The sequence below is a fragment of the Anolis sagrei genome, chromosome Y (genome assembly GCF_037176765.1).
Source record: "Anolis sagrei isolate rAnoSag1 chromosome Y, rAnoSag1.mat, whole genome shotgun sequence".
NCBI classification, from domain to species: Eukaryota; Metazoa; Chordata; class Lepidosauria; order Squamata; family Dactyloidae; genus Anolis; species Anolis sagrei.
Genome location: NC_090035.1, coordinates 6,894,309 through 6,920,836, shown reverse-complemented (window position 1 = coordinate 6,920,836; position 26,528 = coordinate 6,894,309). Strand labels below are relative to the sequence as shown.

Genomic DNA, 26,528 nt, shown 5'->3' with positions numbered 1-26,528 from the left:
TACTCAGAAAGCCCCTGGGGAAATCTTCTCATACCTGGAGATTATCAAACTGTCATAGGAAGTTTCCTAGATGTGGCTGAAGGAATACACACACCACCTTGTCAGTGAGCTCTGCCAGACTTGGACTCATTCCTCAAACCTCAAACAGCAGTTTATCGGACTAGCGGAGCTTTAGCAGGAACAAAGGGAAAGTGACAGAAAAAGCTTCTCTTCTGGCTTCGCTTCTGCACATCAGGTGTTCTCTTTCCGATGAGGATCAGAGTCGGGGTTGGTTCAGTTGGTTAACAGGCCAAGCAAAGGGTTCCTGCTGCAGTCCGTCTTCAAAGGAGGGCCCTGGACAGTTCAGGCTGGAGACTGACACACAAAGTAGACTCACAGGAAGCTTTAACAGTAAAGGTTTAAGTGGGACAGCAACTCCGCCGAGGTGGTGAGCTCCACATACAGAGGAAGATTGCTTCTATTGGAGAAAGAACTAGGCCTGGAGAGATGTCGTTTCCCTTTGTTTTCCTTTGCAAAAATTAATATTTTCAGCCATTTCCTCCTTGTACCATGATAAGAGAAGTGTTTGGATACAATTGTAAAGTAGGTATAAGGTAAAGGTTTTCCCCTTGAAGTTAAGTTCAGTCGTGTCCGACTCTGGGGGTTGGTGCTCATCTCCATTTCTAAGCTGAAGAGCCAGCGTTGTCCGTAGACACCTCCAAGGTCATGTGGCCGGCATGACTACATGGAGTGTTGTTACCTTCCCACCGGAGCGGTACCTATTGATCTACTCACATTTGCATGTTTTCGAACAGCTAGTGTTTTGTTGTGTGTTGGGCCTGTAAATAGTTGTCTTTAAAACAGGACGAGCAACCTTTGCCCAAAGGGAAGCCAGGGGACCTAAAGAGAAGTTCTCAGAGGTTTCCACCACAAACAGTTTTTAGATGGTTTGAGAAGTACAACAAAGTATTTTATTAATGAACAATCAAACAGAAACTTCTCTTGTCTTCAGTAAAGTTAAGTAAATGATTCCAAGTTTTTAGGTAACTGATAAATTCCTAATCTTGCCCATGAAGGACAGGCAACTATCTTCAATAACTTCTTCTTTACTTTAAAGGAAAATCCCCTTTTTAACTTCTCCCAGGCTGACTGAAACTTAAACCTAACTGATGTGGGCACCACTCCTGGGTTGAACTGCGTCTCAAAGCACCGAGTGGACCTACCAGCAAGGCCTGTAGTCTCTTCAGCTGGAGTGCTTTGATCTTTAGGGCTATTTCCCTGGAAAGTCTTTGGAGACTCTTTTCCTTCTGTTTCTGTTGGAATTTCTGTAACCCTGGAAATTCTCAAAACTGTGGGAATGCTTCCCTGGAAATTCTTAAAGGTTGAAGCTTTTGTACAGGGGAAGCTTTACACACATCCTGTACATTGGCTAACCTTGCGGAGAATAACTAAAAATGGTTCCCTTTCCTTCCCAATTGCCCTGAGCAAGGGGCGGGACCAAAACTTAATGATGATGGACAGGTGGCTTGCCCTATAACTGCAACCAAAAGAAACCACACATCTGCAGAGTCCCTGAAACCTAGGACTGCAAACAAACATTTAATGTAAAACAAACAAAATTGGAGCTCCTGGTACAGCTGTACCAGAACAGCTAGGCTGGCAGAAGCTGGGGCTGACAGCGGAAGCTCACCGGATTCGAACCCACAACCTTTTGGATAACAAGTTTAGCAGCTCAGCGGTTTAATCCACTGTGCCACCGGGTGCAGTTTGCATAAAATCAGAAGGTTCTCTTGCGCAGAAGAAATAGTATAAGTTTTGCACATTTTTGTGCAAAATTAAGTTTTTGAAATATCAAATACTAGAAGTGAAAAAAATTGATTCTGCACCATTAATTTTAATGACTAAAATTCTGATACTTGAGTTCATTAAATTGTGGTAATTAAGTTGTCAGTTTTCAAAAGAAACCATGTTTGCAATAGCGTTGGCTGACACCTCTGACCAATAGCAGCACATTTTGTTATTAGTTCCTCTCAAAATGCTCTTTTGTCATCTTAAATTAGCCTCCTTCTATCTGCTCCATTTGTCAGATGGATTACAATCTCTACAATAAAACTATTGGCTTGATATAGCGTATGTCCTGTACATATGGAAATCTTTCAGATAAATCTGGAATATCTACCTGCTCAGTTAAGCTTTGTTACTGGTTTCTTCTTTCAAGACAGAGGTAGTACCTTTTTACCCCTAGAGTGTTCAGATCTTTCAGCTTCTGAATAACTCTTAAGCAATTTCCTCAAAACATATTGACTTATCCAAGCGAAACTGGATGCATAGAATTTGTGGGGAGAGAGTGAACACCATCCTTGGCTTTTGGTGCAAAGGAGCAATAGAGCTGGGTGCCACCTGCGTAAATTTGACACCAAACTCCAAAACTCCAGATGATCTCTCCCAGCAGTTTCATGTAAATGTTAAACAGCACAGGGGCAGAATTGAACCCTGTGGGACCCCGCATGCCAGGGTGCCAAACAGGAGTCCCCCAGCTCCACCATCTGGGTCCGCCCCTTCAGAAACGACTGGAACCACTGAAAGACAGTGCCCCCAGGACCCATCTTGGAGTGACATCTCAGAAGGATGCAGTGGTCAATGGTATTGAACGTCATAGCTCAGAAGAACTAGCAGGGACAGACTCCCTCTATCTAGTTCTCTTAGTAGATCATCCACCAATGCTGTCTCAGTTCCAAAATTGGGCCTGAAACCAGATTGAGATAGATCTAGATAATCGGTTTCATCCAAGAAACCTTGGAGCTGCGAGGCCAACACCTTCTCTAGAACCTTCCCCAGAAATGACTTGCTATTGTCACCCCACCCTACTTAGAAAGACTCCAGTAACTTCCATATAGTCCAATAAAGAAGGTAGGGCAAAGGTATTAGCTTTCAGCCCCCGGTGGCACAGTGGGTTAAACCGCTGAGCTGCTGAACTTTCTGACTGAAAGGTCAGTGGTTTGAATCCGGGGAGTGGGGTGAACTGCCGCTGTTAGCCTCAGCTTCCACCAACCTATTAATTTAGTTATTTCGAGCACTTCTACCCCGCCCTTCTCAACTCCCAAGGGGGGTACTCAGGGTGGCTTACAACCAGCACAATTCGATGCCAACAATTCAACAGATAAAATACATAACAGCAATAGCCACAATAATTAAAAACAATCAATTAATACAATAACAACTACAAAGTCAATCTAGTGGCCAAACGTTCACCGTGTTCTAAAATCCGTAAGTCCATTCAGCGTTATCATAGTCCTTTCCAAATTCTGGACGTCATTACCTTGTCAGTCTGCCAGATTACCCAAAGGCCTGGTCCCATATCCATGTTTTCAGCTTCCTTCTGAAGAAGAGGAGGGATGTTGATGACCTAATTTCCCCGGGGAGTGAATTCCACAGGCAAGGGGCCACCACTGAGAAAGCCCTGTCCCTCGTCCCTACCAGTCTCACTTGTGATAGAGGCGGGGCCGAGAGCAGGGCCTCCCCAGAAGATCTTAAACTCCGAGGTGGGACATAGAAGGAGATATGTTTGGACAGGTACGCTGGGCAGTTTTTGAACCTAGCAGTTCAAAAACTTGCAAATGTGAGTAGATCAATAGGCACCACTTCTGTGGGAAGGTAACAGACCCCATGCAGTCATGCTGGCCACATGACCTTGGAAGTGTCTACGGACAAGGCCGGCTCTTCGGTTTAGAAATGGAGATGAGCACCACCCCCAAGTCTGACGCAACTAGACTTAACGTCAAGGGGAAACATTTACCTTTACCCTAAAAAACCTGATATTGGAAAGTGCTATTTCTACCAGAGGACTACACTACAAGCAGGGTCTCGGCATTTTTTCTTCATCACTGCTCCTGATCTTCTAAATTCTATGACACAGCAAACAGGTTAGGAAAAAAATAAAACAGGTCAAGCAGTATAGTGCCATGTAGAATCATAGAATCATAGAATCAAAGAGTTGGAAGAGACCTCATGGGCCATCCAGTCCAACCCCCTGCCAAGAAGCAGGAATATTGCATTCAAATCACCCCTGACAGATGGCCATCCAGCCTCTGCTTAAAAGCTTCCAAAGAAGGAGCCTCCACCACACTCCGGGGCAGAGAGTTCCACTGCTGAACGGCTCTCACAGTCAGGAAGTTCTTCCTCATGTTCAGATGGAATCTCCTCTCTTGTAGTTTGAAGCCATTGTTCCGCGTCCTAGTCTCCAAGGAAGCAGAAAACAAGCTTGCTCCCTCCTCCCTGTGGCTTCCTCTCACATATTTATACATGGCTATCATGTCTCCTCTCAGCCTTCTCTTCTTCAGGCTAAACATGCCCAGTTCCCTAAGCTGCTCCTCATAGGGCTTGTTCTCCAGACCCTTGATCATTTTAGTCGCCCTCCTCTGGACACATTCCAGCTTGTCAATATCTCTCTTGAATTGTGGTGCCCAAAATTGGACACAATATTCCAGATGTGGTCTAACCAAAGCAGAATAGAGCATGGGTAGCATTACTTCCTTAGATCTAGACACTATGCTCCTCTTGATGCAGGCCAAAATCCCATTGGCTTTTTTTGCCGCCACATCACATTGTTGGCTCATGTTTAACTTGTTGTCCACGAGGACTCCAAGATCTTTTTCACACGTACTGCTCTCGAGCCAGGCATTGTCCCCCATTCTGTATCTTTGCATTTCATTTTTTCTGCCAAAGTGGAGTATCTTGCATTTGTCACTGTTGAACTTCATTTTGTTAGTTTTGGCCAATTATCTCTCTAATCTGTCAAGATCGTTTTGAATCCTGCTCCTGTCCTCTGGAGTATTGGCTATCCCTCCCAATTTGGTGTCGTCTGCAAACTTGATGATCCTGCCTTCTAGCCCTTCATCTAAGTGTTATGCATATCCTATAGTTAGATTTGTTCTTCTCTTGATTTTCTTCTTATATATATTGTACCTGGTGTCAGAGGGAGAGTCACAATAAAAAAAGAAACTAACTATTTAAATACATAAATTTGTTTAAATGTATGCAACGCTCCGGTGTTTCCCAGGCAATCTGTGCTGATCAGCTACAATGAGGCAGGAATAACAAATGAATAATTTAACAGATTAATTTCATGAGCATTTCTCCAAGTCATTTTTTAACTAATCAATGAACCAATTATGTTTGATGACTCATTTAAGCAGATAAAGACATTGACATGGAGCCTATAGTTAATAAAACTATGACCAGCTGATTGTTTGAATTATCTTTCTCATCACTGCTCCACAAAAAAGCGGGTGACACACTGTGTAATTATAAGGCATTTTCAGAAATGTGAAATGTTACACATTAGTTTCATGTTTGCTAATAACTATTTCTTCAATTGATGTCCTACAGGCCAATCACTAAACATTTGATGAGTTTAATATAATTGAACAATGCAACATATTATATGCCATTTAGTGGCCTAAGCACATTAGCCCTCCATTAGATAAAAAGCCAGTGCTATTGTACTGTTGTGTCAGGATTCAAAGGAAATATATTAGGCCTTGATCAGCATCATCTTAACCTCACATGTTCAGAAACCATTATGAAATGACTAATTTCACTAATAGGCTTCTTCTAGGACATAATGTGAATGAAAATGAAATAAGCATGACTGCTATTCACCATTGTTCTCTTTGCAATTAGTAATAAGTAGCAAATGAAGCTCAGCCTCTCTCCGCCTCTTTCCAGGCACAATTAAAAACCTTGGTTCCTATGTTTCATCTATTTACCGCAAAGGGGCTCTTTCCCAGACCGGACTTTTAGAGGTCACCATCATGTCATCATTTGTTCTGTGGTTACTTTTGAAGCCGTGGAAGAACTGAAAAACGGTGCTCATGGCACTGCAGGTAGAGGGGAGCATTAGTGCAAATTAACACATTTCAGCATTTACGGCTTCTTTCTAATCATTTCATTTGCTCAAAACCAAGGAAACCTCTCTCACACATCAGAGAGGAGTAGGCAAAGACTATGGCTAATCAGAAGCACTGTGCAAACATGATGTTGTTCTGGAACAGCTGTTCCAGGAGCTCCAAATTTGTTTGCTTTGCACTGAGTGTTTGTTGCAGTCCTGAGTTTCAGGGACTCTGCAGATAGGTGGCTTCTTTTGGCTGCAATCATAGGGCAGGCCAGGCCTGTAGCGAGGGGGTGGTTTAGGGGTTCAACCCCCCCCTCCCGAAATGTTTCAGATTTTTTTAAAAAAACCTGGTTTACTCATGAATTTTAACTGGTTAACCAAATCCCCATGCTAAGTCTATGAGATGCAAAAAATTAAGAGTCCCTCCAGAACTGTAAGCACTATCTCAAGCAAATATTGACAATTTATTCACACTGTCATTACTTGCAGCAATAGCCGATGTACTGAAGCAACCAAGCAACTCATTAAGGAGGCCAGACTTGGTGGAAGTGGTTGACAGGGGTGGAGCTACAGGCTATTGAAGGTTGCTCTGCCCCCTGCTGTGCTCTTTGCTTCAGCGTGAGCTAGGAGGCAGGTTTCAACCCCCCCCCCCCCGCAATTTTCAACCCTCCCCAAAATTTTCACCCCCCCCCCCCAAATTGTCAACCCTCCCCGAAATATTTTTCTGGCTACGGCCCTGGGGCAGGCCACCTGTCAATTGTAGTTAGGTCCCCTGGTCCCACCCCTTTTTGAGTTTTAGTGGGGATAGGAGCCATTTTGAGTTCAGTCCACACAGAGAAGCCTTTCACAGGACATGAAACCAAGAGATCCTGTAGAAAGCTTCGTCTTCTACAGCTTGGCCGGGAGACATACAGCTTTATGGCATGGCCGGGGAGATACAGCCCCACAGCTTGGCCGAGGATCATACAGCCCTACAGCTCCTTTGCTGAGGGACTTCAGCCAGCAATCACTGAAACCTGAACTTCTTCTTTTTCCCCTGTAAGTCTACAAAGCTCTGCCTGGTAAGGGTCGCTCACAGAAGCCAGAAGCAGTTGGTACCAGGTGCAGGGGCTCCACGCCAACAGAGGCAAAGACAGACTGCCCAGATTAGCAGTTAAGGATTTCCCCATTAGTTACAGTTAAGAAGATAGTGCCTGTTCCGAGTGAACAATATTGCAAGAGCCAATAGACTGTTAAGAAAGCTTTAAAGTACCTGTTTGTTTTTATCAATAAAGAACTTTGTTGGACTTACTTTAAGCCTCTACAGAACTTTGTTTTGGGGAGGTCCAAGGGCCTTTAATCTGAGGCAGCCCCGGTGTCCTGTTGGGCACACAGAATTTATGTCCTGTCTACAGTCTGATGCACAGGCCCAGCGTTCGACAGCACAGATGTTAGTCTGTCAAAGGAATGGACCGAACCAGGTTCGATGGCAAACTTTCGATATGCATGTCCTGCCTCAGATTGCTACCTGGATGAATCTAATTGGTTGGCTTCTTTTGAAATGATTTCACAAGCAAACAATTCATTCCCTTCCTCATTTTAACATAATTTCTGAAAATTACATAGTCCCACTATTGGTTTTTCCTAATTAATTAAATGAGAGATAATACTCACGCATCTGGTATTGTGCTGGTACAGCTGTACCAGAAGCTCCTACTTTATTTGCCTTGTATTAAGTGTTTGCTTGCAGCCCAAGGCTTGGGATTCTGCAGAAAGGTGGCTTCCTGTTAAAGTTTGCAGTTATAGGGCAGGCGCCCTGTCCATCATCGTTAAGTTTGGTTCCGCCCCCTGTTCAGGACAATTGAGAAGGGAAGGGAGCCATTTTCAGTCAGTCTCAGCAAGGAAAGTCAATGTACAGGACGTATACATATTTCTCCTGTACAAAGGCTTCAACCCTTAAGATTTCCCGAGTGAGAACAGTCTTAAGAGCAAAAGGATTCCCAAAGATTCCTAGGGAAACAGCCCTAAAGATTTGAGGAATTTCAGAGGGAAAAAACAGCTTTGAATATCTAAGGACTCCAGCTGAAGTGACTACAGACCTACTGGTAGGTCCACTCGGTGCTTTGAGACACAGTTCAACCCGGTAGTGGCCCCCACATCAGTTAGATTTAGGTTCACAGTCAGCCTGGGAAAAGTTTGGAAAGGGATTTTCCTTTAGAGTAAAAGTAACAATTAGAAGCTACCAGTTGCACAAAAGCCTGGAAGCATTTGTTTAATCTTTTGAAGACAAAAGAAGTTTCTGTTGATTGTTCACCAATAAAATACTTGTTATATTTTACAAGTCCTCTAGAGACTGGTGAAAATCCTTACGAATTTCTCTTCGGGCCCCCTGGCTTCCTGCTGGGCTAAAGTTACACGTCCTGTATTAAAGGCAATTTATTTCAAGCCCAGTGTGCGACAGAACAGGTATCATGGAGTCACAGAGAGAGAGAGCATGCTGTATTAGAGTTGTGTATGGAATTTGTTTCTTCCATTTCATCCGTTCTTTTGTTCCTTTAGTTACATTCGGGAGCACATAATGGGAAGCCCCCTCCCGGTACAAAAATCAGCTCAACACGAAAGCAAGTGGGAGCCGATAACTGGTTTCTCCTCTGCTTGTGTGACCACATGGCACTCCTAGCTTGACTGAGCTCCAGGCCATCAGCTCTTCCTTCCTTTGGCCTCCTTGAAATGCCTCTTGGAAAGCCTCCCTGCTGTTGCTCCTGTAGAAGTTAGAGGGTGGGGCCAGAAGAGGAAAAGAGGGAATGTCTATAAAAAGATTTTATTATTTCTAGAAATAATAAAAATATAAAAATAAAAAAAACCTGCCCATGGTGGCCAATGGGTCAAAAAATTTCGTGTTTTTGTATGTGGAACAAAAACATCAATTTGGAAATGTGCCCACTTTTCGGAGTTGCACGAAAACGGGAACAGGGGGCTTCCGGTTCAAATAAGCAGAAATGTGTCCAGAGGAGGGCGACTAAAATGATCAAGGGTCTGGAGAACAAGCCCTATGAGGAGCGGCTTAGGGAACTGGGCATGTTTAGCCTGAAGAAGAGAAGGCTGAGAGGAGATATGATAGCCATGTATAAATATGTGAGAGGAAGCCACAGGGAGGAGGAGGGAGCAAGCTTGTTTTCTGCTTCCCTGGAGACTAGGACGCGGAACAATGGCTTCAAACTACAAGAAAGGAGATTCCATCTGAACATGAGGAAGAACTTCCTGACTGTGAGAGCCATTCAGCAGTGGAGCTCTCTGCCCCGGAGTGTGGTGGAGGCTCCTTCTTTGGAAGCTTTGAAACAGAGGCTGGATGGCCATTTGTCAGGGGTGATTTGAATGCAACATTCCTGCTTCTTGGCAGAATGGGGTTGGACTGGATGGCCCATGAGGTCTCTTTCAACTCTTTGATTCTATGATTCTATGATTCTATGAAATGAGTAATGATTCTACACAAATAGACAACTCTTTGCTGCATTGGTTTGAATGTTGGACTAGGTCTCTGGGATCCCAGGCTTCAAACCATCACTTGCCCATTGAAACCAACTAGGGGACGGGACTATGGCAATGGCAAACTCCGTCTGAACAAAGGAAGTCCTCCCATGATAACACCAACAACATGTATTTTTCTGTTGGCATTTTCTGATATTGTTCAGGGCCTTGTTTCTTTTTGCTGAATGTGAAATGTAGACATTACTATTCATCACTACTTTCTCTTGGGAAATGGAAAGGTTTGTAAGAGTGGGACAGATAACAAAGACTGCACATAGAGTTATGCATTCAGGTTGTTTGAGCTATTGCTCTCACTACTGTAAGGTGAGCTCCTAGATGAACGTGGCAAGCGTTATCACGGCTTTTCCTCTATGAGGACCAAGTGATGAACTGAAAAGCATCTTGACGGATCTATAATTCATCAAAGAAATGCTGTTTTTCTTAGTCTTACTTCCAAATAAATACACAATTGATTTCACTTGCCCAAAGACCAGGATATTGTGAGTGTATGGAGTGGTTCAAAGTCTCTTTTGACTCTCAATTCCTTACCCCTGCAAATCCACATTTGAAATAGTGGCTGGTCTGGAAAACAGTTTAGTCTATGGGTTGTTGTAGGGTTTTTCGGGCTGTATGGCCATGGTCTAGAGGCATTCTCTCCTGACGTTTCGCCTGCATCTATGGCAAGCATCCTCAGAGGTAGTGAGGTCTGTTGGAACTAGGAAAAGGGGTTTAGATATCTGTGGAATGACCAGGATGGGACAAAGGACTCTTTTCTGCTGGAGCTAGGTGTGAATGTTTCAACCGAGCACCTTGATTAGCATACAATGAGCTGACTGTGCCTGGAGCAATCTTTTGTTGAGAGGTGATTAGATGTCCCAGATTGTTTCCTCTCTGTTGTTTTGCTGTTGTAATCTTAGAGTTTTTAAATACTGGTAGCCAGATTTTGTTCATTTTCATGGCTTCCTCCTTTCTGTTGAAATTGTCCACATGCTGGTGTATTTCAATGGTTTCTCTGTGTACAATGAACAAAATCTGGCTACCAGTATTAAAAAAAACTCTAAAATTGCAACAGCACAACAACAGAGAGGAAGCAGGCAGGGACATCTAATTATCTCTCAACGAAAGATTGCTCCAGGCACAGTCAGCCCATTGTATGCTAATCAAGGTGGTCAGTTGAAACATTCACACCTAGCTCCAGCAGACAAGAGTCCTTTGTCTCACCCTGGTCATTCCACAGATATATAAACCCTTTTTCCTAGTTCCAACAGACCTCACTACTGGCTTGTTGTGGGTTTTTTCGAGCTGCATGGCCATGGTCTAGAGGCATTCTCTCCTGACGTTTCGCCTGCATCTATGGCCTGCATCTCACTACCTCTGAGGATGCTTGCCATAGATGCAGGCGAAATGTCAGGAGATAATGCCTCTGGATCATGTATTTTATACCTCTTTGCTGTATTTTATACCTCTTTGCTATGTAAATGCCAATAAAGGCTTATTGGATTGGATTGGATTACCTCCAATCTAAGTACTGACCAGAGCCTCTGGACCATGGCCATACAGCCTGCAAAAACCTACAACAACCCAGTGATTCCGGCCATGAAAGCCTTCAACAATACAGTTTAGTCGATGGGTAGTCTGCAGCAATTCAAAGAAAAGAAAAGCTTTAAAGGCATCTCACCAGTTGCACTCCAGTAAGTGTTCTGGTCTTTATACCGTGCTCTGTGTTTCATCTTCAAAAGTGAAACTTCAGGAAAATGCCAGCTCTGTGCTATTTATGATACTTTGTGCTCATTTTCGGTTTGTCTCACCCATATATCACACTTTAAAACATTTTTGCAGAAATGTCTAACAGAACTAAATATGCCATGACTGTTCTTTCCAACTCTTTGCTATTTCGTGATGGATTTTTTTCTGCAAAGGACTGAAGGCTTTGGAGTCTTCCAGTTGCCAGCTGTAAATTGCATTGACTCATAATGGCAGATTTTATAATGCTAAGATGCCTTAATGTACGGTGTTCGATGAGCCAGTTTGGATTTTCATTGGTTGAGACGTGGGATTTTAATTCTTTTTCCTCCTGTAACTCATTTATTGCCATCCTTATTTTTAGCAGCCTTTTATTATGTTCTTTCTCATGTCGGGAAAACAATGCTTTGTTTTCTCTCCCCAAATGAATAGCTTGAAGCAAAGCAATAACATATTGGTAGTTTAATTCACTTATTAAATACATGCATTGAGATATAATGCATATGCACACGCTGGCACACATAGAGGCCCGAAATGGCAGCATTCCTTCCTTGCCACATTTTTTTTCCCTGCTGTGTATCCAGAGTTGCATAAGCTAAATTATTTACAGTTTGTAGACTCACAAAAGAGAAGCAGATTTGGGTTATTTACTTTACTGATAAGGAAAGAGGATTGAAGTTGCTGTGATATGCTGCTTTGTTAATTTCGTATTTGTTCCCTGGAGTATAAAAATCTTTTTAAAGAACTCACTCAAGCACTGGCAGGCTCTTTTGAAACTGCATGGAAGTCGTAAGATTAAACAAAAACATGAAAAGATCTTAAAAATATAAGTCAGCAAATGTTTGATAAAAATAAAAGTGCTTCGTCGCGAGGGGGGAAAAACCTCTTTGAGCTCCGCTTATTTGTTCTCTGGGAATGGGCCTTCCTGCATTTTCCTGGGGAGCAAACCTTATGATCTCGTTGCTTCGAATGATTTGGAGCTTCAAGTAGGGAAATAAAAGGCTTTTGCATAGTATCATGAAAGCAACAGAAAATGACTGGACTTGAGAGCGGTTCCCTAATGAGAGGATGATCTGCTGTAAAGTCAGAAGGAAAAAGTTGAAGTTTGACTAAATTCAACTGCACTGGACAATAAATGCAGGTTGGCACTACTTTCACTGACATGGAGCAATGTATCGAACAGGGGTTCCCAAGCTGTGGGCAACGGCCCACTGGTGGGTCGCGAGACCTAAAATAAGGTCCATGGTTCTAGATTATTAAATGTGGTTTTTTGTGGTCGAGCAGATGGCGACTACTGGATGGCAAATGTTCTGTAACAGAAACTAGAGCTGGTGTGGTCTATCCCAAATAACCAAAGCAAAACTAAAGTTGACCAAGAACAGATTCGTAACCTTTTTGGTACTAATGTTGGAGAGTGGTCCCTGGTCAAAGTAGTCCCTGGTCAAAAAAAGGTTGTGAATCACTGGTGTAGAATCATGGGAGATGGTTTTAAAAGGCCTTCTGTACTGTTGCCGCTGGGCCTGTATCTGGTTGGCTTTAAAATAGGATGTGTAACCTTTGCCCAGTGGGAAGCCAGGGGGCTCAAGGAAAAGTTCTCAGGGGATTCCTCTACAAAATAATCTTCAGATGGCTTGAGAAATACAACAAAGTCTTTTATTAATGAAATCAAACAGGAACTACAAGGCTTTCTTGATAAAGTACTGGTCCTCTCAATCTTGTCCACAGGGGACAGGCATTATCTTCAATAATGTTTTCTTTAAAGGAAAATTCCCCTTTTTAACTTCTCCCAGGCTGACTAAAATCCAACCCTCGCTGATGCGTGCTCCGCTACCGGGCCGAACTGCTTCTCGGACGCCGAGTGGACCTACCAGCAAGGCAGTGGATGTTCTCCAGCTGGAGTTCTTTAGTCTTTAAGGCAGTTTTTCTGGAGTTCTTAAAACTGTTCTCCCCTGGATTGCTTAAGGCTGTGGGAATGCTTCCCTGGCGTTCTTTCCCTGGAGATTCTTAAAGGTTGAAGCCTTTGTACAGGGGAAGTTACACACATCCTATACATTGGCTAACCTGGCTGAGACTAACTAACAAAATGGCTCACTTCCCTCCAAAGCCCAAAAAGGGGGCGGGACTAGGGAACCTAATAATAATTGACAAGCAATTGACCCAATAACTGCAAAGTAAGGAAAGTCTAACTGCAAAGGCATAGAACTTTAAAATACATGCAGCAATCAACAAATAGCAAGATAAGCTGGAGCTCCTGGTGCGGCTGTCCCAGAACACCTTCTCTGTCAAAGAGTGCTGGTGCCTCACCAAACCACAAACACCACGATTCAGAAACATTGAGCCATGGCAGTTAGTGTGGTACTAAGGTCCATTACGTCTTTATTCTAAGACTGAAGACTTCCCAGATAGACCGATGGCTGCCACACATGCTACTACTCTAGAAACAGCCTTGAATCCCTGCTCAATGATGGAAACCCACTGGATGATCTTGGTCAAGTCACACTCTTTCAGCCTCAGTGGAGGGCAAAGGCAAACCTTTTCTTAAGAAATTCTACCAAGAAAACACCATGATAGGTTGAAAACTACTTGAAGGTCCACAACAAAAGACAACAATACAGCAGAGTATCGCATATCCAACATAAACAGGCCAGCAGAACGTTGGATAAGCGAAAATGTTGGATAATCAGGAGGCATTAAGGAAAAGCCTATTAAACATCAAATTGCTTATGATTTTACAAATTAAGCACCAAATCATCATGTTTTGCAACAAATTGACAGAAAAAGCAGTTCAATACACAGTAACATTATGCAGTAATAACTGTATTTTCTAACTTAGCACCAAAACATTGCAATGTATTGAAACAACTGTGGATCTGGATGAGAGGCAGACTATGTTGGATAATACAGAAGGCTGGATGAGCAAAGGTTGGATAAGTGAGACTCTGCTGTACTTGCACTTTCCTATTTTGGATCAGTGTTTGGAGCAAATATGCTAGTATGGTCTACCCGAGTTGGGTATGCACTGTATATCATACTTTCCAGTGGTAGGATCATTGGCTGTAGTGATTGGACTCCTGTTGGGATCCCAAGAGCTATAGCAGATAGGTAGTGTTTCTACTACTTGGTGATGGATTTGTACCCTACCAAATTCTTACCTCAAGCCAATCAGTGCTGTGTTTACTTCAACCCATGTCTTCTCATAGCATTGTGATTTCTTCCTCTGTGCTGCTGGCTAAGAAAGTGACTGTTGGTATATATGTATGCACAAAGCTAGGCCTGGACAATATTTATGACGGGCTTACTTTCTTGTTTGCAGGTGCTGACACCGCATCCACCACCGAGGCTCCAGTCATTGTAATTCCTCCTCGTAATACAAGTGTGGCAGCTGGGAGTAATGAAGCCGTCCTGGAATGTGTGGGCAATGGCAGGTAATGGAAAAACACGGGGGTTCTGTTCAATTAAAAGCACTAATATACTGAAGAGAATGCCCGGGTCACTCTTTATCAGGACATGGGGAATATGGATCTAGTTAGGGGAATTTTGCTACTGTCGCCGTTCCCTGAGAGAAGAGTAAGATTACTCTTAATAATTACCAAACTGGGTTGTAATAAAAATAGGGTGTGCCATGCAGTGGTATTTTTGTTGGTTTCTTTGTTTGCTTGTTTGAGTTTTCCTTTAATGTTACTGCGATACAGGTTCCTTCATGGCTTGGGAAAGTGGTTAGGAAAAAATAATTGTATTATTTACACAGAACTACAGAAAAATCAAAAACCCAAAGTCATCTCGAACACTGTACGTGACAGCTCTACAATGCTAGCATTTGTCATTGTGTGACTTCTGTTTACATTTATAGGTCCTTGACCCATATGTAAGCATGGGGAAGCTCTTTGGGTAACACAATACTGTTAAACAAAGACTGGAGACCTAGATGTTTTCCTTATTACTCATTTGAAATTTTGGCTATCAGCCCAGTGGTGGGAACATTTAAAAGAAAGAGAATGTATTGTTGAAGGCTTTCATGGCCGGAATCACTGGGTTGTTGTAAGTTTTTTCGGGCTATATGGCCATGGTCTAGAAGCATTCTCTCCTGATGTATCGCCTGCATCTATGGCAAGCGTCCTCAGAGGTAGTGAGGTCTGTTGGAACTAGGAAAAAGGGTTTATATATCTGTGGAATGACCAGGGTGGGACAAAGGACTCTTGAACTCAACAGGTTCCTGGACCATCTCAACAGCATCCACCCAAACATCCAGTTCACCATGGAAAAAGAAAATGAAGGAAGGCTGCCTTTTCTAGCTGTCCTAGTCATCCGCAAACCAGATCAACAATTGAGTCACACCGTTTACAGAAAACCCACACACACAGATAAGATATCTACATAAAAACTCCAACCATCACCCAAGTCAACCATCACCCAAGTCATTAAAGCCTTGGCAGACCATGCAAAAAGAATCTGCGAAGCCCACCTTCTCCAAGATGAACTGAACCACCTCAACTGGGCTCTCCAGGCCAATGGAGACTCCACCTCAGACATCAGAAGAGCTGCAAGACCGAGAACAAGCCACGAGAGTCAAGACCAAGATCCACCCAGAGGAAAAGTGTTCTTGCCAGACATCAAGGGAACCACTGGCCGCAGAGGGAAGCTGATGAGGAAACACAACATACAAATTATCTACAGACCCACCAAGAAAATCCAACAAATGCTACGTTCAGCAAAGGACAAGAGGGATCCTCTCACTTCTGCAGGAGTCTACCGTGTACCATGCAGCTGTGGACAAGTCTACATAGGGACCACCAAACGCAGCAGCATCGCCCAACACACGAATCAAGGAACATGAAAGGAACTGCAGACTACTTCAACCAGAGAAGTCAGCCATAGCAGAGCACCTGAAGAACCAACCTGGACACAGCATATTATTTGAGAACACAGAAATCCTGGCCCACTCCAACAACCACCATGTCAGACTACACAGAGAAGCCATTGAAATCCACAAGCATGTGGACAATTTCAACAGAAAGTAGGAAACCATGAAAATGAATAAAATCTGGTTACCAGTATTAAAAAAAACTCTAAAATTAGAACAGCACAACAACAGAGAGGAAACAAACAAGGACATCTAATCACCTCTCAACAAAATTTTGCTCCAGGCACAGTCAGCCCATTATATGCTAATCAAGATGATCAGTTGAAACATTCACACCTATCTCCAGCAGACAAGAGTCTGGTGATTCCACAGATATATAAACCCTTTTTCCTAGTTCAACAGACCTCACTACCTCTGAGGATGCTTGCCATAGATGCAGGCGAAACGTCAGGAGAGAATGCCTCTAGAACAGTGGTTCTCAACCTTCCTAATGCCGTGACCCCTTAATACAGTCCCTCATGTTGTGGGGACCCCCAACCATAATATTGTTTTCGTTGCTACCTCATAACAGTCATTTTACTACTGTTATAAATCATAATGTAAATATCTGATCTGCAGGATGCATTTTCATTCACTGGACCAAACTGGGCACAAATACCCAATACACCCAAATGTGAATGCTAGTGGGGTTGGGGGAGGATTGATTTTGTAATTTGTTGTAGTTGTAGTTGCTGGGATTTATAGTTCACTTATAATCAAAGAGCATTCTGAACTTCACCAGCTATGGATTTGAACCAAACCTGGCTCCCATCACAAATGGAAAACACTGGAAGGGTTTGATGGGCAATTGACCTTGAGTTTGGGAGTTGTAGTTCACCTATATCCAGAGAGCACAGTGGACTCATGCAGTGGTGGATCTGGACCAAACTTGGCACAAATACTCAATATGCCCAAATGTGAACACTGGTGGAGTCTGGGGAAAATAGATCTTGACATTTGGGAGTTGTAGTTACTGGGATTTATAGTTCATTACAATCAAAGAACATTCTGAACTCCACCACCGATAGAATTGGCTCAAACTTCCCACATGGATTCCCCATGACCATAAGAAAATACTGTGTTTTCTTATGGTCTTTGGCGACCCCTCTGACACGCCCTCGCGACCCCCTCAGGGGTCCCGACCCCCAGGTTGAGAAACACTGCTCTAGAACATGGCCATATAGCCCGAAAAAACCTACAACAACCTGGTGATTCCGGCCATGAAAGCCTTCGACAATACATGGGGAAGCTCTTTGGATAACGCAATACTGTTAAACAAAGACTGGAGACCTAGATGTTTTCCTTATTACTCATTTGGAATTTTGCCTTTCAGCCCAGTGGTGGGAACATTGTGGGGGAAAGAGAATGGCCTGACATCTTCCTGAAGCCGATTGATGGCTTCTACCCTGCGAAAGCAGAGGCATTCTTAATTATAGTTAGTGCAGGCTCTCAAACCGAGTTAGAACGAAAATACCTCCCATACAGCTTCTCCCCAAGTTGTGTTTATTTTTAGTATTCTTTGCTCAGGCAAAGCAGATAATTACCCTTTAAAAGTTCAATCGCTATTACAATTAGCTATGCTTTTTGAACGGCGCCGGAGTCGTTCTATTTTTGCTCCTCCGGTGCATCCTTGTGCTTAAGTCCTGGGAGTTGTGGCGGGATTTATTTCTCAGTGTCCACTGCTCGATGTGCCCGCAGTCCTGGAAGAGTTAGGTGAGTCATATGTTCAGCCTGTATTATTACTGCAGATAACATAATTCATAGTAATAATTGGCATGACTTTTACCCTCGCAGGCCCGCTGAGAAATTAAGCATCGCCTGGAAGAGGAATGGAATCAAAATAACCAGTGGAGTTAGCACTTTTGGGAGACGTCTTTCTATTGCCAACCCAACCTCTGCTGACATTGGGATGTACGTCTGCGAGGCGCAGTTGAGAGACAGCCCTGTTGCGCCAGAGAGAGCAAAGGCTTTCCTGTCTATCCTGGGTAAGGCGGCTTTCTCATAACGCGAGCCTTGAACCAAAGTACAATAGGAAATAGAAGTGGTTGTTTTAATATTCCCCTGACCTCAGAGTTGAACTTCTCTGCTGCAAATAGAACAAAGTGGGTGAAGTAGGACTATCTTCAAAATTAATTCAGCTGTTTCTCTTTATGAATACCAATTCATCAAGTGTATTATTTTTCCTGACGTTGGTGTTATGCAGAATACTTTGTGAATCTGAAACTGTGATCATGAAACTGGAAGAAGTGTACTTGGTAAAATATTAATCAGTCAGCTCATATGTCATACTTTCAAGCTGTATCAATCCAATACTCATTGTTATCTCATTCATGGGGAAGATTTTGGAAATGTCTTTGTGCGTATACAGTGGGCCCTCCATATTCATGTCAGAGTTCAGACGATGCCCAGCGGAAGGAATGCGAGATCAGCAGACACTGAGTTGCAAAATAAGGACTCTCCAGGCTTTGAGTTACGAAAGAAACTAAGTTTACTAAGAGCATACAACAGACACATCTTACTACAGCGAGCTACAATTCAGGAACTAGTAAAAACGAAAGCCTCTTCACATCTGCTTATCTTCTCTTGCTGGGACTGGCTACTCCTTTCTGTTCCCAGCAAGAGCAAACCGTATCTTACTTTTTACAAGGTCACATAATCACAGCCTCATGGTATGAACATTCTGCACAGCAATTCCAATTCACAATGGCATCCATATTTGCAATACATAGAAGCACATTTAAAACACATACATAACTAAATTAATCCTGACAATTCACTGGGGTAAGAGCGCATGAACCCTTGAAAAGTGAAAAACCACAAATAAGCACTTTTTTAAAATCTGCGAGAACATCCCTCTAGGAATTGCTAAGTCCTCTAGCATGATCCAGTTCAGCTTCAACCAGAATTTGACCAAAGAATCATGCTGGAATAGCTAGAAATTTCTGTAGAGAAAATAGTAATAAAATCAGTGAAAGCTGCAAAAGTCAAAGCCACAAAATGTGGGGTTACTTGCATTTTATCCTCTTTCCAAGAGTGGTAACCTTTTAATCCCAAAGCATGAGCATATATATGCATGCATAATGCAGCTGGAGATTGTAAACAGTGAGGGCAGAAAGAAATTAACAGTTCATTGAAAACCATGGAAGACCAGTCTAAAATAAAAGAATGATTTTACAGATAACATTTGATTCTCCGCACTTGTAGTTTTTTGTAGGAACTGGCACAGTGAGTTAAACCACTATTATTTATTTATTTATTTATTTATTTATTTACAGCTTTTATATTCCGCCCTTCTCACCCCGCAGAGGACTCAGGGCAGATTACTGTGTACACATATATGGCAAACATTCAATGCCAATTTTTGACATACAAACATATACAGACATACACAGAGGCTATTTAACTTTTTCTGGCTGCCAGGGGAGCTGTCGCTTTCATCGTCCATCTGCGATGCTGATGAAGCACTTCCACATTCCCCACATGCTTCCCCGCTGGAATGTTTTGCTGGAGTCTTCTTTATGGCCTCATAAATCAGTTAATCTAGCCTCCCCACACTTTAAGGTGGGACCTAATTTTCCTACTTGACAGATGCAACTGTCTTTCGGGTTGTAAAGGTTGACAACGGGCTACACAATTGGTTGGAAACCCACTCCAACCTGGGCTGGGAGTTGTCGCGGGAAGCTGCAGAACTTCCTGACCGGAAGTTCAGATGGTTTGAATCTTTGGACAGAGTGAACTCCTGCTGTTAGCCCCAGCTTCTGCCAACCTAAGTAAAGATTTCCCCTTGACATTAAGTCTAGTCATGTCCAACTGTGGGGGATGATGCTCATTTTTATTGCTAAGCCAAAGAACCAACATTGTCCTTAGACACCTCCAAGGTCATATGACCAGCATAACTGCATGGAGTGCCATTACCTTCCCTCCGAAGTGGTACCTATTGATCTACTCATATTTGCATGTTTTTGAACGGCTAGGTTGGCAGAATCTGGGGTTAACAGTGGGAGTTCACCCCACTCCCTGGATTCTAACCGCTGACCTTTCAGTCAGCAAATTGATCAGCTCAGCAGTTTAACCCACTTCACCACCGGGGACTCCTATTCTGCCTACCTAGCAGTTCAAAAACATGAAAATGTGAGTACATCAATAGGTTCTGCTCCAATGGGAAGGTAACGGTGCTCCATGCAGTCATGCTGGCCACATAACCTTGGACGTGTCTACGGACAGCGCCGACTCTTCAGCTTAGAAATGGATATAAGCAGCACCCCCCAGAGTCGGACTTGACTAGACTTAATGGCAAGGGAAAACCTTGACCTTTACTCTAGACAGTGATAGATAGATATCCTCCAGCTGTCCTGATTTGGCAGGCACAGCCCTGATAAATTCTCTTCTGTCTCACTTGTTCAGCTGCTTTTAAAGTGTCCCAGTTTCTTTTTTTTATTATTATAGTTTATTATAAATTTCAATGCATATAAAAACCAATGGAAATTGGGACGGGAAAGTTAGGGTAGGGTTGATTGGGGAGAGTTGGTAGGGAAAGGGGAAATAGGACAGAGTACGAGGAAGAAGCAAGGGTGGGGGGGAAGGGGGAAGGGAATGGGGAGGTACTACGTAGACAAGACACAGAGGGGAAGGGGGGGGAGGGTTGAGTTACAAAAAACTTCCAGGTTGAACAGACAGATAATTATTTCACTTATACAGAATAATGGCTGATAGCCTATATCAGAGTCTTTCTTTTAGGTCGTCGGGTTACCGCTTAAAGCTTCGTGGGTCTTATCTTTCTTTTTCAAGATATTCTATGAAATTGCTCCAGTCCGTAGTCCACTGGTTGATAGTCTCTGGGTCAGGAGGTCCATATTCATCACGTCATAAGCTTTTAATGTCCATTGCTCTATTGTAGGGACCTCTCTGGATTTCCAGAGACGGGCCAATTGGATTCTGGCCGCTGTCGAGAGGTGGAAGAGAATCTTACTATCATTACTATCCAAATCAAAATCAACAATACCCAACAGAAAGTATTCAGGTTTCAGGGAGAATTTCATTTTTAAGATTTTTTCAGCTTCTTTGTGAAATGCCCGCCAAAAGGTTTTCACCTTTTTGCACTCCCACCACATGTGTATAAAAGTACCATTGGTTTTTTTACATTTCCAACATTTAGTTCCTACTTTCCCCCTACTGTATTTGGCGAGTTGTACCAGGGTCAGGTACCAAGAGTTTGTACCAATTCTCCTTATAATCATTGGAATATGTGCATTTTATTTTTTTCAACCAAATTCCTTCCCACTCCTTAAAGGTGATTGGGCGACCGAGATCCTTCGCCCATTTCACCATGTTGTCTTTGACTTGTTCTTTTTCTGTCTCCCATTTGAGTAGCTGTTGATATATTTTCCTTATGTGTTTGCCTTCCGATTGAATGATTTTTTCCCAAAAAGACTCTCCTACTTCGAAACCAATCTTTTTATCTAGTTTGTAACATTCCTTTATCTGGTGGTACTGAAACCACGAAAGAGTAGAATCATATTTTTTTAATTATTCCTGGGTTTTGAGTGATGGTTCCTGCGTGTTCCCCTTTATTACCTCTTTGTACGTCAGCCACTTTTCTCTACTAGCTCCCCTGATTTGACTGGCCTCTCCCCTCCTCCCACCCCCTCTCCCCTACCAGTCATCCACTACTTCAATTGCTGAAACCCTCATGTTGCTCATATACATTTCCCCAATTTTTCTTCTGTGAAATGTTGGGGAAGGAAGGTGGCAATCATTTTAATTAACATTCGGAAAATAGTTGGTGTTGATCAGCTGGATGTGTTGGGAGTCAAAGATTTGCTGTTTTGCCTCTCTCCCTTTCTCCTCCTTCTAATTAGTGCTGTAAGTTTGTCAAGCTGCTAGATAGAAGTTGGATGGAGTATCTTTTGTTTCTGTGTGTGTGTCGTACAAGGAGCCCCACAATGAAGCCATTGTGAGTCAGAGCTGAAAGGAGACGAGCTCCATTGTCTTGCGCCTTGACAGTTCACCTCCCCGGTCTCCCTTGTAGAGCAACTGCACGAACCATTTATTCACAGTGGCATTTTGTACATGTTGTGTTTTAAACTTCTGGCTGTAATGTGGGTTTCTTCTTCATAGTCACTGTATCTCAAATGCAGAGTTTCGAAGCCTGCAGAGAGCTAGGAACAAAACATCTCAAGTCGAGACTTTTAATGATAACCAACCCAGCCTCCTCCTGCCATTGTGGATGCGCAGACACTGCCAGTGATAGGAACTAATTAAAGTCAGAGAAGCTATCGGTTAAGTTTCTAACGTAAGGAGACAATTTAATTTAATTGGCTGCAGCTGGAACTTCGGAATGAAATTATTAATTAATGCAATGAGAGATTGCACTAATAGTCAACATTTTCCCCTACCTATTTCTTTATTAAATGCAAATATTTTTGTGTAATATAATATGATATTTAATTCCAAAGTGGAACAGGTTTAAACCAACATGTGGTTGGAACAGCTTGTCAGAGGTTGGGTTACTTGTATCCAGATGTTTTCTACACTGGACACTCCACAGAGGCACCTCATCTGTCACAGGAAACTAAACTTTGAAGCTGTTAACCTTGGCATCTAATTGGGGATCATTAAGACATAGAAAGGGAGAAATTATGGAGAGGAAATTATAACACACAAAGAAGGGAAAGCAAGCAAAAAAAGGATTGTATTGTGTCCAATTCTGGGCACCACAATTCAAGAGAGGTATATTGACAAGCTGGAATGTGTCCAGAGGAGGGCGACTAAAATGATCAAGGGTCTGGAGAACAAGCCCTATGAGGAGCGGCTTAAGGAGCTGGGCATGTTTAGCCTGAAGAAGAGAAGGCTGAGAGGAGATATGATAGCCATGTATAAATATGTGAGAGGAAGCCACAGGGAGGAGGGAGCAAGCTTGTTTTCTGCTTCCTTGGAGACTAGGATGTAGAACAATGGCTTCAAACTACAAGAGAGGAGATTCCATCTGAACATGAGGAAGAACTTCCTGACTGTGAGAGCCGTTCAGCAGTGGAACTCTCTGCCCCAGAGTGTGGTGGAGGCTCCTTCTTTGGAAGCTTTTAAACAGAGGCTGGATGGCCATCTGTCAGGGGTGATTTGAATGCAACATTCCTGCTTCTTGGCAGGGGGTTGGACTGGATGGCCCATCAGGTCTCTTCCAACTCTTTGATTCTATGATTCTATGAAAAGGGAGATAGTATGGTACAGTGGCTTGAGTGTGGGACTATGTCTCTGGATGTACACTGGCATATAATGCCGTTTCAGAATGCAGATTAATTGCATTGCTCTAGATTATATTGCACAGCAAGTGGGTCCTAGCCACATCCCATGCACAAGACTCACAGACACAAGTAGGAATGAACAGAAAAATGTTTACTCTTAATAGCAGAGATGAAATACAAACTTGCAATGTTGCATACAAAAAACAAACAGTGCAAGAAACTTACATAGTCTTTGTAAGTAACACAATATAAGGCAGCTTTCTCAAATGAGAAAGCATAACATAAACCTTGAGCAAACAGCTATTCCACCATAGCCTCCTTTAGAGCAGCATAATGGCTTCTCTCCAACCTGCTCCTCAGAGCAGAGCCTTTGAGCATGGATCTCCTCAGAGAAAAAGCTCTCCAGAACTGTATTCTAAAAACTCATACTGTTCTGGTACAGCTGTACCAGGCGCTCCAATTTTGTTTGCTTTACATTAAATGTTTGTTTGCAGTCCTAGGTTTTAGGGACCCTGCAGATAGGTGGCTCCTTTTGGTTGCAGTTATAGGGCAAGCCACCTGTCCATCATTAAGTTTTGGTCCCGCCCCTTGCTCAGGGCAATTGGGAAGGGAAGGGAGCCATTTTTAAGTTAGTCTCAGCAAGGTTAGCCAATGTACAGGACGTGTGTAAAGCTTCCCCTGTACAAAAGCTTCAACCTTTAAGAATTTCTAGGGTTACAGAAATTCCAACAGAAACAGAAGGAAAAGTGTCTCCAAATACTTTCCAGGGAAACAGCCCCAAAGATCAAAGAACTCCAGCTGAAGAGACTACAGGCCTTGCTGGTAGGTCCACTCGGTGCTTTGAGACACAGTTCAACACGGTAGTGGTGCCCACATCAGTTAGGTTTAAGTTTCAGTCAGCCTGGGAGAAGTTAAAAAGGGGATTTTCCTTTAAAGAAGAAGTTATTGAAGATAGTTGCCTGTCCTTCGTTGGCAAGATTAGGAATTCACCAGTTGCCTAAAAGCTTGGAATTATTTGCTTAACTTTACTGAAGACAAGAGAAGTTTCTGTTTGATTGTTCATTAATAAAAGTCTTTGTTGTACTTCTCAAACCATCTAAAGACTGTTTGTGGTGGAAACCTCTGAGAACTTCTCTTTAGGCCCCTTGGCTTCCCGTTGCGCAAAGGTTGCACGTCCTGTTTTAAAGACAACTATTTACAGGCCCAGTGCGTGACAGAACACATACAGTTATACCCTAGGTATGACCCAAGATTGCTGGTTGTCCTACATTACCAACTGCTCGTAATAATTACCATCACACACACACACATGGTCTTGCTACAACTTACTGTAACAGATTGTATGGCTGTATAGACTCATATAACCCAGTTCAATGCAGTGAAACGGCATTATATGGCAGTGTAGCCCATGTCTAAGCCCATGGTTTGAATTCTCTCATCCATGGAAACCTATTTGGTGACTTTGGGCATGCTGCTCTTTGAACACAGTTGGCCAAGAAACCTCTGTGATGGGTTCACCTTAGGACTGGTCTAAGTTAGAAACCATTTGAAAGTACACAATCATAATGGATGGGCAAAAAGGTTTTCAAAAATTGATGTACTTGTTTTCTTCTCTCTCTCAAACCCAAGGCAGGGACAACAATGGGATGAGCAAAATCAGCAATGGCACTTTTCACTTCCATTCTAGTGAGGTTTCATTCAGGCCTATAACACAAATAGCAATTCAACATAAACAGTAAAAGTTAAGAGTTTCTCTACTTCCAGAATTCATATATTTGTATTAGACTGTGGAGGCAGCTCATTATCACTACTACTACTTTGTTCTCCTTTTCGCTTCATGAGGAACATAAAAGGAGCATTCTTCAGAATCAGTAGCTTCACCTTTGCTAATCATATTGAAAAAGAGTCTTTGAGCATTTCAGAACTAGTAATCCTAGACTTGCTTTTTGCATGGTTTCCAGCTCTATCTGTAAGGATCCTTCATTAACTAAGACTGATAGCCTTCTTTATAGTATGGTGTGCCATCTGGGGCACAGCATTTGATATCTAGTCCATTGGTATTGACATTAGTTTCAGCATCTGCCCTGACTGTTGTTGATTCTAAAATACAGTGAGTTTAATTTGTTCCGTGACTGAGCTCTTCACTCAAATCACTCTTATCTCAAAGGAATTTTCCAATTGAAATGCATCGAAATGCTATTCATCCATTCCAGTCCCTTGACACCCCCCCCCCCCAATTTTGTTACATGTTTTTATATTGGAAAATGCACTTTATAAATCTATATAAATAAAAATGTAATGTTCGTTTGTGGGATTAACAGAACTCAAAAACCACTGGGCGAATTGACACCAAATGTGGACACAAAACACATAACAACCCAATGTATGTCCTTCACTCAAAAAATTGATTTTGCCATTTGGGAGTTGTAGTTGCTGGGATTTATAGTTCACCTACAATCAGAGAGCATTCTGGACCCCACCAATGATGGAATTGAACCAAATTTGGCACACAGTTCTCCCATGACCAACAGAAAATACTGGAGCTGTAGTTCACCTACATCCAGTGATCACTGTGGACTAAAACAATGAGGGATCTGGACCAAATTCTACATGAATACTCAATATGCTCAAATGTAAACACTGGTGGAGTTTGGGGAAAATAGAATCTTGACATTTGGGAGTTGTAGTTGCTGGGATTTACAGTTCACCTTCAATCACAGAGCATTCTGGACCCCACCAATGATAGAATTGGGCTGAACTTCCTGCACAGAACCCCCATGTGGGCCACAGCAACGCGTGGCGGGACGGCTAGTAATGTATAAATAAACATTCACATGGAACAATTAAAAAGAAAGTCTGACTTTAAAATGATAGAAGCACAAAGTTGTGGCAAAGAAGCACAAAGTGAAGAGGCAGAAGCATCCTTTCCTTATTCTTCCTGTCCTCGTTCCAACCTCCATCCATCTCTTCCTCTCTCCCTCTCCCTCTGTGTCTTCATGAAGCCAAACAGACCAGGGATTAAAACCCACACAAACCAACTAACCAAAAGTTCCTCAAAGCAGACAAGAGCAAAGTAGTCAACAATTTCCCAAAGCGGACAAGAGCATAAAGCCCGAGGCCTGGAGGCTGCTCCCTTGAAGCCCTAAAGCCCTGCAACGTTGTGTCACTCTCACAAAGTGAAGAGGCAGAAGCATCCTTTCCTTATTCTTCCTGTCCTCATTCCAACCTCCCTCCCTCTCATGCTCTCCCTCTCCCTCTGTGTCTT

General features: G+C 42.8%; 1 protein-coding gene across 5 annotated transcripts in view; it reads left to right on the top strand.

Moving 5' to 3' along the window:
• Positions 1–26,528, top strand: part of LOC132772495 (protein sidekick-1-like) — a 1,018,253-nt gene that overhangs the window by 495,926 nt on the left and 495,799 nt on the right. For all 5 annotated transcript variants that reach the window (XM_067461407.1, XM_067461410.1, XM_067461408.1 and 2 more), the window contains exons 6-7: positions 14,436–14,547; positions 17,817–18,007. In XM_067461407.1, the coding sequence (XP_067317508.1) occupies positions 14,436–14,547; positions 17,817–18,007 (303 nt within the window). The remainder of the gene's footprint in view (positions 1–14,435; positions 14,548–17,816; positions 18,008–26,528) is intronic.